Source organism: Oncorhynchus tshawytscha, linkage group LG15 (assembly GCF_018296145.1).
Source record: "Oncorhynchus tshawytscha isolate Ot180627B linkage group LG15, Otsh_v2.0, whole genome shotgun sequence".
NCBI lineage: Eukaryota > Metazoa > Chordata > Actinopteri > Salmoniformes > Salmonidae > Oncorhynchus > Oncorhynchus tshawytscha.
Window position 1 is genome coordinate 19,081,716 of NC_056443.1, and position 17,172 is coordinate 19,098,887.

The following is a 17,172-nucleotide window of genomic DNA, read 5'->3' on the forward strand; positions in this document are numbered from 1 at the left end:
TCTTCACTTCGCGGTACTGGATAGAGCTCTCAACCTGTATTTGTACTTCTTTATCCAATCTATGAAAATGACCAACGACTCAGACTTCTTTTTCATGCTGTAGAGTTAAACATAAGGGTAAAGATTCCCGGCCGAGAAAAAGCCAAAGAATAAGTAGATGTGTGACTTTTCCAGCACGTCATAAAAAAAGACACGGGTCCTTTCTCGTAATCCACACACACACCGACTCTTTTCGGTTTGGGGTTCAGGTAGATGGTGGTGACGCTTCGAACACCCCGTCTACGTCATTGCATCACTGCTGCATAACATTTTGCGCCCCTAGGCAACTATACTGATGCAGGTACCTTTTGCAAATGGTCGCATGCGATTGGACACATGTAGGAGAGAATCATTTTCGCAGTATCCTCAAAACCATGTATTTTTGACACAACTGCTGACAGCTACAGGGACATAAACACAAAAAATGCTGATTGGAGACAAGTGTCCACGATAGTAGGATTGCCAGGTCAGTTTAGTAGTGAGCTTGTGCTAGATGTGGCTAGACCTAGCCAATGAGGTGTGTGTGTGAAAGAAATAGTCAAATAAATTATGCTAGTTACTACCCCTGATAACTTGACCAAATAATCATGTTTGAAAGAGTGTGAGTGTGTATGCTATATAAATATTAATAGAAATGGTAGATACTACTGTACCCCTGATAATTTGGTCAGATAACCTTGTGTGTGTGTCTATGTGTACAGTAGGTGACATGTCCATGATAGCTATCTAATAACTATAGTTATGCTAGGTAATGGTTTGGCTTATCATGTTCATGTCTATGTAGAAGAAGACTGTAGGAGGAAGTGGAGAGGACTCAGGGACAGGTATCAGAGAGAGAGAAGGGCAGAGAAAGAGAAGAAGAGGTCTGGGTCAGCAGCTTCAGGCCAGCAGCCTTGGCACTTCTGCCACATTCTTTCTTTTCTGGATCCATTTATTGTGCCTAGGGAAACAAGTGGCAATTTTACAGCCAGACCCTCTACTACGTCATACACAAGTGTTGTCGCCACCGGTGCATCAAGACCCTCAACGTCACCTACAAATGCGACCATCACCTCCACGAGTATGACCACCACCGGTGCAGCCATGGAAGATGATGAAATGGAGGAAGCACCTCTGGATCTAGGACCACCTGAGATTATTATGAACCTCACGGAAGTGACCACTGAGGACCTCGTAGAACAGGATGTGGCCGTGGAGAGAAACAGAGAGAGAAACGAAGAGGAGCAACGTCACACCAGGTGTCATCGGAGGTACCAGCCCCCAGATCCACTCAACTCATTTCAGCAGAGGCTCTCCTCCAAGCCGTCGAGAGGGATGCAGCCCAACCTGATGCTCACCGGAAGGAGGATGAAGAGACCCTCTTTGCCATGAGCCTGGTGCCAACACGGAAGAAAAGAAAAGCAGCAGTCAAGGTTAAAATGTATCAGCTGCTTTTCGAAGCCGAGTTCAATGGTACGTTTTTTTATTCTCCACATCACAGGTAGTGTCATAAGTGTGCGACAGTGAAGTAAAGTAGGTCATTTTTACAGTATAGTCATGTAGGTTAATTGGTATTTCAGATCAAAATATTAATATGAGGCAAATGTATAGCTGTTGTTTCTGGGTAAGAAAATATCCTAAAACAGTTTGCTGTCGAAATATCTGCCTGTCATATTCATCTTTTGATCTGAAATACAAATTCCATGAGTAAACAGCAAGTATTACCAACTTTACCACACTGTTCCTATATTTATGCCATTAACTACACTATGCAAGCAGTATTTAGTTAACATAAATCCCACCTTTTATGGTGTCATTATGTTAAGCTTGTATGTGTTGTTTTTCTCTTCGCTTTCAGAAATGTAGTCAATTTAGCTGACCAGCTCACAGGAAGGACAGGAAGAGGAGTTGTCTGGTTGTTGTTTTGACCTCCCTCATTGTACCTTTCTTTTCACACACGTCAGTTCAGTTTAAATTCAGTCAATTCATAAAGTCATTTGTTTATAAAGTCTTAGGATAGCTTTTATTATTAGTGTTGCATAGATTTCTGAATTGAAACTCATACGGAGTTTTCACAGATGCTCTTGGTCTCTTACGAGACTAAAGGTCAATATATTTCTTTCATTTAAAACCACTTGAAAACCAGGGTGTTGAAACCTTTTGTGAAGTTCTGTTCCATCGACTGGTCCACGACGTCCAGGGGCCATTTGTTTGTTTAGCTGTGTTATGGCTACATATTATTCCCTTTTTTCAGAGACAGAGACACACACACCTCTTCGTACCTCAGATCTCCAGTGCCCTGCCCTCTCTCTCTTTATGGCCATGTCTGAAGTTCCCCAACTACGTCTAGGCTTTATGAGTAGTCCCTGTATCGGTCTGCAGTTGTGCCAAAAATACATGCTCTTGCTGTTCTCTTACAGATTACAGGCTACACATTCATTTAAAACAAATAATAATAATTTACACGCACGTACACACCTCTTTCAATAGTTTTATTTGTTTAAACATTTTTACAACGCACTGTTGTTCTTGTCATGTTCTTTCCTGTACTTGAATACTTATTAAATTATAATGTTTTCATAGTCAGTTGTTTATTAATATCTAATTTAGACTTAATCTGCTTATTTCTTCCCAACACCTTTGCTGATCTAAGAAAAGATTAAAGTAAAAGTTCTCTTCCTAATTCATTTTTTTCCCACCTGTATTTTGTCAGGCCAGTGAACATGGTGGTAAACTGTACTATTTGTATGGACCCTAGGTTACCTAGGTTACCCTTTCCCTTTGTTATCATACTAACTGTATGTCGTATAACCTTAATTAGTGCTCCCGCTCACCTGATGTACCATGCCAGGTGTGTATAATACTGACGTTAATGGGAGAGGGACGGGGTTAAGGTGTGGTCTTTACTCCCAAATTTCATTTAAATATAGCATCCAAATGAAGAGAGACAATGATACATAAAGTAATCTGGGGGAAAAATGCAATTTTATGGACAACGGTGGATGGTTCTTAAAATAACCTTTGTGTTATTTGTGGAGAACACGTGGCCTTCACGCAGGCATCGACATTTGAGGGGCTGAGACCAAGCACTCTCCGATACATTCTCCATCGGGCTGCCAGAATCCTGAAGGCGCATTCAACAACTAACCTTGCCCTGGACAGTCGTTTGTTAAAGATCCTTACAGGCTTTGGCAATGGCAGCTGGCGTCCAGCGTAGGGCCTCATGAGGTTGGGTCTTAAAGGGAAGGCCTCATCGCCGACAAAGAGAACAGGTCCCAGGTCTTCAGCCCCAGGGAGTGATGCAGGTGGTGGAATATCCAGGGTGCCATCCTGAAGTGCCTGGCCAAAGGCAGAGTCCCGGAGGGTCCCGCCATCACTTCCCTTGCTGTAAGCACCAACAACACGGAAACAGTAGATGGCATCTACTACAGCCAAGAGTACAACTGAATATGTACCCTTGTAGTTGTAGAATTGCGAACCTGAGCAGAGTGGAGCCTGGATTACTACATGTTTCCTGTCAATAGAGCCAAGACAGTTGGGGAAATTCTACCTCTCCAGGATCTCGGCAACGATTGTCCTCCAGTCTTCCTCCTTGGGGACAGGCATGTATTCACCAACCAGACAGTCCCAAATGGCTTGTGCCACAGAGGGGACAATGCCTGCCACCGTGGACCGTCCGACTCGGAAGCTGAATCCTATGGTCCTGTAGGAGTCCCCTGTCGCCAAGAATCTAAAATATAATTCAAAATAATGATCAATATTGCGTATAACTTGAATTCCATCCACATATTATATCTACTCATATAGCTACCTCATTACTGTTTATTATGCTTTACTAATTATATTGTAATACTCATCAACCATCATTAACAATGCCTTGAAACAGTACAATTCAGTCTATGACTATATCGATAAACTGTAGTCCAGGCCAACTCTACTCTTAGAAAGAATGGTACTATCTACTTTCTCTGGCTGTCCACATAGGAGATCCCTTTTAGGTTCCAGGTAGTACTCCTTTTGGTTCCAAGTCAAATCAAATCAAATTTTATTTGTCACATACACATGGTTAGCAGATGTTCATGCGAGTGTAGCGAAATGCTTGTGCTTCTAGTTCCGACAATGCAGTAATAATCCAACAGGTAATCTAACTAACAATTCCCCCCAAAAAACTACTGTCTTATACACAGTGTAAGGGGATAAAGAATATGTTGTAGGGGACTCCAAGTACTCCTTTTGGTTCCAAGCAGAACCCTATTGGGTTCCATGTATTAAGTATTATACCTGGAACCAAAAATGGTTATCCTATGGGGAAAGCAGAAGGACACTTTTGGAACCTTTTTCTCTAAGAGTGTATGAGTACAATAAGAATGTATTGAACAACAATGGGCCCTGGAGAAGACTAGCCTACCTTCATCAGGGCAGAAGGCACCTTTCTTTTCATTTGGTAACATTGCATAATTAAAAAAGGATTATAAACCAACTTTGGGAAAAGTTATAGTCCCAATGAACATTCTGTAAAAGTACATCTGATTTCAAATAGGGACTATTAACTATAGCCCTTTAGCTAGCACATAAAAACAATGTATCAAATATCAATCAATTATGGTATCAAAGGCTTTAAAAATGTACTAGAATGTAGCTTACCGGAGACAAATCGCCAGGCGTTCAACTGGGCTGATGGACTCCGGGTGATCCTGGCTCCAACCATCTGGAGCAGGTGATCGAATTGGCTTCGGTCCAGACGAAAGTAACTTCGGAATTACTCTCCAAACAGTCGAAGCTCTTGAATTAGACGGTGGAACTCCCCTGCCTGCTTTCGGGACTTTAACCATCTTTGGACCCACACAGACCTGCGCTTTCGGTGGGGCTGGTCTCGGCCCAACAGCGCGATCAAGACCACCTTCCTCAACGTTGGTCTCATTGTTGAAAGAGCCTACTCTGCTATATTGACGATTTATTATTGCATTTCGCTCCAAAACTGCATTTTGGAGGGAAATTATATTATAGGCTCTCACAATTAATTTGTGGATGTCATCGAATAAATAATATACTTGGCAAATAAATGAATAAAAAATGTAAAGAAATTATGCAATCAAACTTTTATGTAATCCCACATTTTTACTACATGTGTGCAAAAAAAAATCAACATTCATATTTTTCTACTTTCTGTCAAGTCTACGCATACAATTTGACACTGAACGCACTGCAACTGGTTCCATTGGAAATTAATGTACTTCTGGTGTATCGAAACGCAAAACCCAGTCGGTGTGTTCGAAGCGTAAGTCTTTTTGACCGCCTTCTTCCTGTTGACAGTCTTTTTGGAAACTCCAACTCTTCTTGGAAACTCCAACTTCCCACCTCCCAGCAACGGCGTCTAGAGTGGAAGCCCTTCTCTCCCAAGAGCGCTGAGTTGTAGCCAAACCTTTTTGGGTTGTCAGACACGGTCTGGGATATTTTGGTTTACTTTATTCGTGTCTTTCCTGGATAAGCTTCTGCGCCTCTGCCTTCGTGAACCTATGCGCAGCCTGTGGGAAATGCATGTAAATATTGCACGAAGACAACTGTTAAAGGAGGGCCGAATTGCTTGCTTTATCATTGGTTTCAATTCTCATTAGGAAATGCGACTGAGAACGAGATTTGTGTCTTGGAGGCATTCTTCGATGTGGGAAGCACTTGTACTTGAACTCTACCAATACACTACACAGTTACAGTCACTCATCCTTCTAAATAACTTGAACAAGTCTAACCATGTTTTGTATCTGGAAGTAGTCTAGACTAGCTAGCAAGCTAGCCAACTTTTTTCGTTTCAGCTGGCCGCTGTGCAACCAGTGGCAAAGTTGGTTTGACTTTGGATAGCCTGTCTCTGGGGCTAGTTAGAAACGGACAATAAATTACACAATGTAAATGGGACAATATTTTAATATCTTTTTGTTGTCTCAAATGCTTTCAACATTTGTATATGCATTTCTACAACTTATAGATGGTTTGGGGTTTTTAAGTAATTGACATTTGATGTATTGGTATTTATTTATTTTGATCATTATGATCAGGTCGGGTGCAGCTGTGCTCCCAGCTATGGGCAGGATTGAAATAAACCCAACCTAAGGAAAACTGTTATGGTCCCCTTCATTCTCTTCATTCTGTGACTGTCATCTCAGTGTCCACCAATACAGGCTTTGCAGAAGGTGTGGCCATAAGGACTGGTAACTGGATCAGTGAACACATTCAGGCAGATATAGCACTGGAACTGCTCTTCTGGCAGAAGGCTTCTGTCAACATTCAATGATGAAATCTCTATGGGGGGAGGGGGGGGAAATTATGCTATTACATTATTTTGGATCTTGAATCATCCATATACCTTCAGCACAGTATTGATGAGGTTGATAAGAAATGACTACAACCCAAATAGTGTGAAATACCCATGTCAAATATGTAAAAACATATGTATAACATTTTAAGCAGGTAAAGTTGAACTAGACTGCAGGCAAAGGCTTGTCCCTGTATCACCAATAATGCGACTGGTCTCCACCCTTTTGATAATGACTTACTGTATGAGTTTAACCCAACACCTCTAACCCATTAACCAAAACAACATAAAAACATCAGTTTCTTCAACTTTATCAAAGCAAAATACAACAGAAAACAAGTCAAAAGTAAGCTGAAAAAATGCAGATATACCTGTTTATATGTTTTCATTAGCAAGATTTGTCTGGGCTCACATGTTTTAATTCGGATGGAAATCATCACCAGAACATACAGTTGAAGTCGGAAGTTTACATACACTTAGGTTGTTTACAGACAGATTATTTAACTTATAATACACTGTGGGTCAGAAGTTTACATATGCTAAATTGACTGTGCCTTTAAACAGCTTGGAAAATTCCAGAAAATGATGTCATGGCTTTAGAAGCTTCTGATAGGCTAATTGGCATCATTTGAGTCAATTGGAGGTGTACTTGTGGATGTATTTCAAGGCCTACCTTCAAACTCAGTGCCTCTTTGCTTGACATCATGGGAAAATCAAAAGAAATCAGCCAAGACCTCATTAAAAAAAATTGTAGACCTCCACAAGTCTGGTTCATCCTTGGGAGCAATTTCCAAATGCCTGAAGGTACCACGTTCATCTGTACAAACAATAGTATGCAAGTATAAACACCATGGGACCACGCAGCCGTCCTACCGCTCAGAAAGGAGATGCGTTCTGTCTCCTAGAGATGAACGTACACTGGGGTGCGAAAAGTGCAAATCAATCCCAGAACAATAGCAAAGGACCTTGTGAAGATGCTGGAGGAAACAGGTACAAAAGTATCTATATCCACAGTAAAACGAGTCCTATATCAACATAGCCTGAAAGGCCGCTCAGCAAGGAAGAAGCCACTGCTCCAAAACGCCATTAAAACGCCAGACTATGGTTTGCAAATGCACATGGTGATAAAGATTGTAGTTTTTGGTGAAATGTCCTCTGGTCTGATGAAACAAAAATAGAACTGTTTGGCCATAATGATCATCGTTATGTTTGGAGGATAAAGCGGGAGGCTTGCAAGCCGAAGGACACCATCCCAACCGTGAAGCACGGGGGTGGAATCATCATGTTGTGGAGGTGCTTTGCTGCAGGAGGGACTGGTGCACTTCACAAAATAGATGCCTTCATGAGGAATTAAAATTATGTGGATATATTGAAGCAACATCTCAAGACATCAGTCAGGAAGTTAAAGCTTGGTCGCAAATGGGTCTTCCAAATGGACAATGACCCCAAGCATACTTCCAAAGTTGTGGTAAAGTGGCTTAAGGACAACAAAGTCAAGGTATTGGAGTGGCCATCACAACACCCTGACCTCAATCCCATAGAACAATTGTGGGCAGAACTGAAAAAGCGTGTGCAAGCAAGGAGGCCTACAAACCTGACTCAGTTACACCAACTCTGTCAGGAGGAATGGCCCAAAATTCACCCAACTTATTGTGGGAAGGTTGTGGAAGGCTTCCCAAAATGTTTGACCCAAGTTAAACAATTTAAAGGCATTGCTACCAAATACTAATTGAGTGTATGTAAACTTCTGACCCACTGGGAATGTGATGAAAGAAATGAAAGCTGAAATAAATCATTCTCTCTAATATTATTCTGACATTTCACATTCTTAAAATAAAGTGGTGATCTTAACTGACCTAAGAAAGGGAATTTTTACAATGTTTAAATGTCAGGAATTGTGAAAAACGAAGTTTAAATGTATTTGGCTAAGGTGTATGTAAACTTCTGACTTCAACTGTAAACTGAATAATATTCCCTTTAGAAGGGAGAAGAATGAATGTTTGAGAGGGAGGAGCTAACCCATGGGAAAAAATCTGGTGCTCACTCAGATATCCTCCAGATCTTTTGAGACTATCTAGAGCTTCTCAATTTTGAATCATTCTGTGACCGTTTGTGTCTGGGCTATTGCTCCTAAAGGCCCCTTAGGAGAAATACTGAGATGAAGTTAGAGACTTCTATGAGACATGCATAGGACACATGAAGTTGAATTGAGATGATTGTTTTAGCGGTATTGGGGAAGTATGATCAGCAGAGGAGGTCTCGTCATTGTATACCGTTGAGCTCCTTCTTGCCTCTTATTTTGTTGGTGCAATAATGATGAGTTCCTGAGACACGTTTGATACATTTATTAGGCTAATAATCTGTCTGTGGTGATCTTTTCAGAAATATCTAAGTATGAGCCATAAAGGAGATCTCGACATTGTATGTGCAATGTCTCCTCCGTGTCTCATCTATTTCTCTTAAATTTACTACAGAAGCTATACATGAGCCTGATTAATGAGATATGAGACACAATTGAGAATTGAATTTGTTAGCATTAATTTGCAATATTAATTATGACTAGCTGTTAAAAACAATAATGAAAACTGATGTAGTTCAACAAATTTATTCAACAGTGCTTATTATATTAAAAAAGCATCTAACTTTTCATTCCCAACCCAAATTGGGTTTTTAAGTAACCTAGCTTTGAGAAAATTCTTACTAAGAAAATTCTTACTTGGAATTCCGCTGGCCTTCCGGTCGAGGACTCGCTTCCCCTTGGGGACCTTGCCATGGCGTCCAAAGGCAACTGAATTAACACATTCTTCCACTGAGGAAAAAAAGGGTCAAAAAGCAAATCAAACAGATGCAAGCAATGTTGCCTAGATGCCTGATGGATGGCAGCAAGGCGGAACGGTGAGAGGAACATGCCACTGTCAGGGAACAACTCTTGCTCGCCGGACAGCACCGATGGCCTTCTCTCCTGTAGCTCACAGTGTTTCTTTGTAGCTCACAGTGTTTCTTTGTATCTCACAGTGTTTCTTTCCAACGATGTCAATGAGAGCGTGCAGCTCTCGGATATGGACTGGGTCTGAGAGGAGACAATAGCACATACAGGTCATTCATTATTATGTGTTCAAGGCCCAATCACTGTTCCAAATGTAAAAAAACAACAAAAAACAACGGAAATGGGGTTGGAGAAGTTTTTCAAAATTAATTACAATTGAACTTCACAAAATAAAGTTTGATAGGTGACATGGTATGAATTACTAACCTATTCTCAGAATGACTTCCTCCATCCTTCCCTTGTCACCTCGTCCCTGCAACCATCACATGGGAAAATGCTATGGAACTTTTGCCCTCAAATTAGTCATCTCTATGGTAAGCGTTAACAAACAGAAAATATTCACCTTCTTGTGCACCTGGCAGACACCGTCAGAGCCCTTGGCCCATTATGGACTCATTCATATTTCCATTTTGAAGACAAAAATGAAAAAATATTTTTACGGCTCATACATGGTACTCAAAATATACCCATGCAAATGGTCCGTGCAGTCTATCCCTGCTATTTCGCAAATCATACAGCCAGCTAATGCCATATCTGACTTTCACGCACGGAGGACCATATTTTTTGTGACGAAAACAGCGATAAGTCGAGAACAAACATAATTGGAGCATCAAGTGAACTTCAACTGGAGGCAAGGCACCTCTCCACAATGGAAAAACATGCTGGTCACCATATTAAATCATCGCATTCAGTGAGAGCATTTCACAGGGCACGAGTTAATAAGAGAACTCGTCTCACATCAAGGCATTATGGGAAAGGAAAAAGAACGAACAATTTGACCGTTTTTCCCCCCTTCTAAAGTAGCACAAATAAGGTATGGACAGATTGAATTCTTCATGACCTCTGAGGAAACAGCTGACAAATTGTCACTTATTAGCAGATTTGGAAGTGCAGGTCTTTCTTTGCTGCAAGACACCGTAACACATGGTACCTGCTTTCATGTTGTGCCGCTATTGGAAACCCCCTGTCAACACAGTTGTAATTGCCCTGGAGCATGTTGAATTGTTTTCCTTGACATTACATCTGTGTCCGGTATTGTGTTTGCAGCTCATTTCCCAAACACACTTGAGAAGGACTTGGTATACTCAACAAATGACTTGTGTTGGAACAGTATACATTGTACATTGAATGATGAATTAATGGAAATAAATCATATCTGCTCCACTTTTAGGATTATTTTACACTTCAGCACCGCTTTGAGGTCATGTAGAGATATGTCTGAGATGACATTTGCGATGATTTGATCAGACCTGTTAATAATTATTCTCGTATATAGTTCGTAGTGAGATAGGTCCAAGATGACAATGTATAAATACCACTGAGATCTGTATGGGATAAATGTAAGACATGTTTGAGAAAGAGCATCTAATTGTTCGTATCACGTTGAGACTCATTTAAGATCTTGTACTACTCTCCTTTATCCAGTAGCTGAGACTGAGAGAAGAGACACTTGTGAGAGAGTTCAGAGAACTCATACAGTGATCACCGTGAGACAGATCCATGTCTACTTCTCACGAGTGACAATTGAGAGGTATGAGAAAACGCACAACATCTCACTGTTGTATTGACCAGTGCTCTTTTTTTTTTTGTCTAGGAGATTGACATAAGATCTAAAGGAGATCTCATCATGGATGTGGCTTTTCTATGGGAAATGGCATCATTTCGCTGATGGTGAAACTTAAAACTCTCACACAATGCATTCACAGGTGAAACCTACGCTTTCAGGTTTTGTGTTTTCAAACCTTTCTAAATCTCACAAAGACATGGACCAAAGACAAACACATTTATTGTTGAAAGTCCTTGTCCTATTTCTACAGTGTACATTGAATATGTAAATAGGCATGCAATGCTAAAGTGCAAGTCAGTAAACAATACTGTCTTCAACATAGATACAATTAATTAAGGCATGTTACATTTTAGACCTGGGTTCAAATACTTTGAGCGTTTGCTTGAATCTGCCAGGAGTGCCAGATGGACGGGATTAGCAGTTTTGAGACTTATCTATTGGTTTATTAAATCCGGCAAGCTGAAATAGGCACAGATAAAGAATTTTAAATTATTTTCAAGTATTTTAAACCCATGTCTGTTAGATTCATATTCATTTTGATGTTTAATCTAGACTTTAATCAACAGGATATATGCCATCAAAAAAACACAAACAAAAAACAACACTATCATCCTACCTACCAGTCTATTAGGATTATATGTTAAAGGTGCAATATGCTAGAATTTCGAATAGTTCACCTAATTTCAGTTTATGTAACAAAACAATCAATGTATAGTGTAGTGAATCATTGTACCATATAATAACTGTAAATATTGCATTTTCAGCTGTTTGAAGCTGGTCTGCAAAACCGAAAGTAAAAGATGCAAAAACTAAACGTAAGAATGGGAAGCATAGAAAAGGCACACGCAGAACAGATCTACTGCTTTTTAGACTTTCTTTCAATGAGTGACAGATCTATAACTCACATTTCTATGTGAATTTGACATTTCAATTTCAAAAAGTTACATATTGCAGCTTTGAGGTAGGGGAGAGTGGGGAAAGTTGAGTAAAAAGGTTCGTTGAGCCACCCCTTGTTTCTAGGAAAGCAGACATCAAATTAATCAAGTGACCAAATATTTAGGAAGAGGTCATCATTTCATGGAATCTGTGAAGGAAGAAACCACATGGAAAAAGTGGCAAGCAAGTTGGGTCCAAATAACGGCTTTTCACAAAGCAAATGCATTTTTTGTTTATAAGTTTCATGACACTTGTATCTAAAGCAAAGTAGATAGTTTTATGATTGTTTTACACATCAGTTGGGATCTGATGAATATGAGGTCCTAAACCTTTCACAAATGTGCATTCTTGTTTGCCTTGGGGTTAGTGGAGCCAATGTTCATGGGTTAAGCTGAGCCAATGGCCACCATACCCCATACAAATGATTACATTTAGTCCGTTTTATGCATAGCATGCATAGTATTTTTGCAATGTGTCTGAACATATGAACTCAAGAGAGTGCATTTCAATTGTTACAGAGCAGACATCATGTCCCGTGTACACAAACGTAAAACAAGCAGGGTTCCAGCCACAAAGAGGTTCTTGAGCGAGCAGCCAAGGAAGTGAGAGAAGGGAAGAAGTCCATCTCAAGCAGCAGCAAGGGATGAACAAATAGACAATGACCGAAAAACAAAATGAACATGTAGCTGTGCGAAAGAGAGGCTATGATAGGAGTAGCAGATGCACATTCTGTATGGTCTTATCTGATGACATAGAGTTTGAGCTTTGCTAAACACATCAATAATCTTTTGGACCAGTTTCATGGGCTTTGTAGCCTCAAATGCAGAGAACTAGCCAACAAATTGGCACATCAAAACAACATCCCTGTCCCAGACAACTGGTCAATAAATAGAGGGGTATGGGATATTGAACAGAGTGTTCTATATCTGAATGTAGACATATATTTAACATATACAGTATACCCATTCCATGAATTAAACTTTGACCTAACAGCACCATCAACCGCTGTCACAGGACACCATCACCCACTTACCCCAAGGCTGCTCGACTTACCCTGTCCCGATGCTCAACGTACCCCATACCCAGCGTAAGTTGAGCAAACCACTTTTTTATTTGGAAAGGCTATGTTTTCAAAACCGTTATGTTTACATTAATTCTAATTATTTTCAGGGATAAACCACATTGAAATATATGTAGATATCTTTGTTAGAAAGAATACTATATTTCCCTTGGCGTAGTGATGCTGAATGTAAACAATGGTTAAAATATACCCCACTCTCCCCTATTTTCTGCATACAGAATTGTTGTCTTTCAGAGTTGCTGCCGGAGTTGCAATCTTTCTCAACAGGGTTCAACTGACCAGGGGCCTAGGGGGGCTGGACAAGAAAACAAATCAGCTTGTTATCACCATAACAAATATCAATAAGGTCAAGGATATTGACGTCGGGCACTCACCCCCAAGGTACTTTAAGCCACCACTAAGTGTCAATGTATAATTGTATTACGGTTGCCCTACCAAGATCATAGGTCACAGTATTTTCTGCAGACAGAATTGTAGTCTTTCAGAGTTGTTGTCAGAGTATTTCTCAGCATTGCTTGATCAGACTCTTTTCATTGATCGGACAGATCACCATGGCATCCGACTGTTTATCACAACAGTACAGATAAAAGAAGGGAAACAACTTATCCTTAAAGTTGTCCTCCATGAATGTATAGATATGACTCCTCTCCTTCACGTCGTAAAACGAAACCTGGCCCTCTTCGCAATCCACATACACCCCAACCCTCTTTGGCTTGGGGTCAAGGGTTAGAGGTAACGGCGGGGTCGTGGAGGCCCTATATCCCTGGTCTTTCTTCATGGCCAGCGCCCAGTAGCCCTGGGAGGAGCTGACAGCGATACGCCCCTTCCTGTTGACTGATGCCTTGGCCACACCTAGGTACCAGTCATCCTTGTCCCCCACCTGGACCTAGATAGATGGATAGGTGGATAGATGGACAGACGGAGCAATAGACCTTGCTTTGTATGTTGTTTTGTTTTTGAAAGCTAGGCAAAGAGACAACAAAAAAAACATAATCATAGTCAACAAACCTCCCAGTAGTGGCGTCCCGCCGTGAAGCCCTCGCGACCCAGGACAATGACCACAGTGTCAAAACGCTCTGGGATGTCCGGGAGGTCCTGCCAAGTTCCCAGGTGCCTAACTTGACGGCGGTCTTCCGAGAGCTGGAGCCACGGGTTGGCTGAGTCTGGGTCGAGGGTCAGGTCCACTGGAAACAGCGAGTGTGAAATTATGGAGGATGTGAACATGTAATATATCTACTGCTGTGCATATCATTGTTAGCATATCTTTTTGGTGTATATAAACATAGATTGATTTTGGATTACTGATATAATGTTAATTGGGTTGTTAACTGACTTCATCCTGACATTTGGGATTTCTTGTTTCTAGTTTTGATTATTGTTTGTGTACTTGTTTGACATTTTTACTGCACTGTTAGGAGCTAGTAACACAAGCATTTCACTGCACCCGCTATAACATCTGCTAAGCTGTGTACGGGACCAATAAACTGTGATTTGATTTGATTTTGATTTGAATGCCGACCTGTGTACTTAAGAATCTTCTTCAGCTCTGTGAAAATGGACAGAAACCACAATTTAATGATTTAAAAACAAAACACATCACTTCTTGCTCAACAATTTGCAGAGAACAAGAGGTTTGGAAATAGGGTAATAGTGAAAGAAATCACACATATCGGTCCTTTATTGAAAAACCTACCAGAGTCAACCAGTTTGTCAATTTCCTCACTCAGCGTCTCTTCCAATTTGGACACAGCTCTCCTGATGATCCCAACACACACTTCAGTGTGTACACTGGTCCCAGACCAGTCCTTAGTGGCTGGAGGGGTACACAGGGCTGGGAAACTCTACAGCGAGAGATAGGAAAAACAATGGGTCAATTTAGTCAATCTATACGATGTACACTGAGTGTACAAAACAATAAGAGCACCTTCCTAATATTGAGTTGCACCCCCTTTTACCCTCAGAACAGCCTCAATTCGTCAGGGCATGGACGTTGAAAATGTTCCATAGGGATTCTGGCCCATGTTGACGCCAATGCTTCCCACAGTTGTGTCAAGTTGGCTGGATGTCCTTTTGGTGGTGGACCATTCTTGATACACACGGAAAACTGTTGGGTGTGAAAAACCCAGCAGCGTTGCAGTTCTTGACAAAAACCGGTGCACCTGGCACCTGCTACCATATCCCGTTCAAAGGCACTTAAGTATTTTGTCTTTCCCATTCACCCTCTGAATGGCACGCGTACACAATCCATGTCTCAATTTCCTCAAGGCTTAAAAATGCTTATTTAACCTGTCTTCTACCCTTCATCTACACTGATCGAAGTGGATTTATCAAGTGACATCAATAAGGGTCCATAGCTTACACTTGGATTCACCTGGTCAGTCTATGTCATGGAAAGAGCAGGTGTTGCTAATGTTTTGTACTATCAGAGTATTTGTGTGCAATATTTCTTATTTTGTGATAAAAATTTGGGACAAAGAAAATAATGACAACACCGAACCAAATTTGTGATCTATATTTCTAGACTACAATGTGTGCATATTCTGCTATGTATTATTAATGAAATCGGCAACCCCTCCCACCTGTAGGAAGTGGATGTGGTCCTCTGTGCGTGAGAGGTGCTCCAGTTCTGTATTCCTCCTCTGTAGTTTAGTGATCTCCTGTTCCAGCTCCCCTATCAGGCCCTGGGACCACCTTGTACGCATTAACACGGAGGTCAGACACCATAATGTTAGCTCCAGGAACCTTTTTCGTAAGATAAAACCGGATACAAGGCACAGAGCATGATGGGTACTGTAGTACTTCCTCTACAAACCTCTCTGTCTCTCTCTGCTTTTCCTCTATAGCCAGCACCAGCTCAGCCTGGGTCCTCTGGATGGACCGAATCAGCTCCTGGAACACCTGCATGCTGTCCTCGATCTCCCTCTGGGCACTGGACTAAAGGGGAAAGAGATTGTCATGACTTAAAGCTGGTGTCTTTAATGGTGAAACTGACACGTCCGTTTGCGATATTACAACAACAAAGAAGTTATTTCAAACGACAAAAACATATTTTTTCTCTCTCTCGGACATCTTTGCACGCACGATAGAACAACAGCATATGTAATGCTCCTCACCTCTGCTTGTCAACAAAACAAAAACAATAGTATTACCTTTTTGGGTGTCATTTTCCCTGGACATTTTCCAGAATTCATAATACAGGAGATGGTCACATTGAATAATATGGTAATAACCATTTTAGGACAGTGTAATTACACAGTTTTGCATATTTCTTACTTGTTGGTAACTGGGTATCATCAATGTTATTATTATACTGTATTGGGACACACCCCTAGAGGGTAGAAGATTATATAATTTATTGAGCAGCAGCTGTATACGACAGTATTCTGTCTAATGTACTGTGGTAGACACATCAGTAATAACACTGCCAAGAGGTCCAAATCGCATCCCAAATGGAACCCTATTCCCTATACAGAGCACTACTTTTGATCAGAGGCCTGGGGCTGTGGCGGTCATGAAGGCGGGTTATTGGCACGCAACAAACTGCTGGTCTCACGATAATTGACCATTAATTAACTTAAGCACGCATCCCCAGGCCTCCACGCATGCAAGCCGCGGATGCACGCCTTTGGAATATCTACCGTTAAATATGGCTAATAAATGAATTGAATACACACCATCACAATAGATACATGATTTAATTGGGTCAGGCCTGAACAAACATTATGATATGGAGAAAATGGATTTCAGAAGAACACAGTATGAATTGGCCTACGTTATCTGTCTAGGCTCCTTGTTTACATTCACATTTGAGTCATTTAGCAGATGCTCTTATCCAGAGCGACTTATAGGTAGTGAGTGCATACATTGTAATACTTTTTTCGTACTGGTCCCTCATGGGAATCAAACCCAAAACCCTGTCGCTTACATGCTCTGCCAACTGAACTACATTATTTTATTTTATAGAATTTTATCGTAAGAAGAATATAATTGAACTTTAGCTTAATAAAATAGAAAGGATAGTTTTGTTTTCGGTTTTTCTGCCATGCGTAATATGCGATAGGCTATGTATTGTATAATCATAATTTCAATTCAGGTTTTTTTAAGTATTTTGCGGGGGGGGGGGCTTGGGCTCATAAGCCTATTCATATGCGTGTTTTGAATTAATCGTCACCTTAGAAAGCCCTGTCAATTTCATCGTGTCAGGCTTTGAAACAACA

General features: G+C 40.9%; 2 protein-coding genes across 3 annotated transcripts in view; both read right to left on the reverse strand.

Moving 5' to 3' along the window:
• Positions 1 to 1,332: 1,332 nt before the first annotated feature.
• LOC112214569 lies at positions 1,333 to 6,319 on the reverse strand. 2 transcript variants are annotated; one of them, XM_024373415.2, is made up of 4 exons: positions 4,663 to 6,319; positions 3,569 to 3,748; positions 3,167 to 3,403; positions 1,333 to 1,412 (listed from the first exon to the last, which is right to left on the reverse strand). In XM_024373415.2, exons 1-4 carry the CDS (start codon positions 4,848 to 4,850, stop codon positions 1,373 to 1,375), a joined length of 645 nt encoding a protein of 214 aa, XP_024229183.2. In that variant the 5' UTR covers positions 4,851 to 6,319; the 3' UTR covers positions 1,333 to 1,372. The 2 variants fall into 2 exon arrangements, with proteins under 2 accessions (XP_024229183.2, XP_024229182.2); XM_024373414.2 differs by lacking the exon at positions 1,333 to 1,412 and having other exon boundaries at positions 2,498 to 3,403; positions 4,663 to 6,312.
• Positions 6,320 to 11,139: 4,820 nt separating this feature from the next.
• The window catches only part of LOC112215080, a 29,897-nt gene continuing 23,864 nt past the window's right edge, over positions 11,140 to 17,172 (reverse strand). Inside the window, exons 14-19 of the mRNA XM_042297798.1 lie at positions 15,768 to 15,889; positions 15,535 to 15,646; positions 14,649 to 14,796; positions 14,475 to 14,501; positions 13,964 to 14,139; positions 11,140 to 13,841 (exon numbers count right to left, since the gene is read on the reverse strand). Of these exons, the coding sequence (XP_042153732.1) occupies positions 13,461 to 13,841; positions 13,964 to 14,139; positions 14,475 to 14,501; positions 14,649 to 14,796; positions 15,535 to 15,646; positions 15,768 to 15,889 (966 nt within the window). The 3' untranslated portion in view covers positions 11,140 to 13,460. The remainder of the gene's footprint in view (positions 13,842 to 13,963; positions 14,140 to 14,474; positions 14,502 to 14,648; positions 14,797 to 15,534; positions 15,647 to 15,767; positions 15,890 to 17,172) is intronic.

What these genes read in the sequence shown, in the direction of transcription:
- LOC112214569 (XM_024373414.2), bottom strand. Translation starts at nt 4,850, where the DNA reads ATGGTTAAAGTCCCGAAAGCAGGCAGGGGAGTTCCACCGTCTAATTCA. An exon ending in CGCCTGGCGATTTGTCTCCG is followed by an intron (nt 3,749 to 4,662) that starts GTAAGCTACATT and finishes ATTATATTTTAG; the next exon opens with ATTCTTGGCGACAGGGGACT. An exon ending in GTTGCCGAGATCCTGGAGAG is followed by an intron (nt 3,404 to 3,568) that starts GTAGAATTTCCC and finishes TGGTGCTTACAG; the next exon opens with CAAGGGAAGTGATGGCGGGA.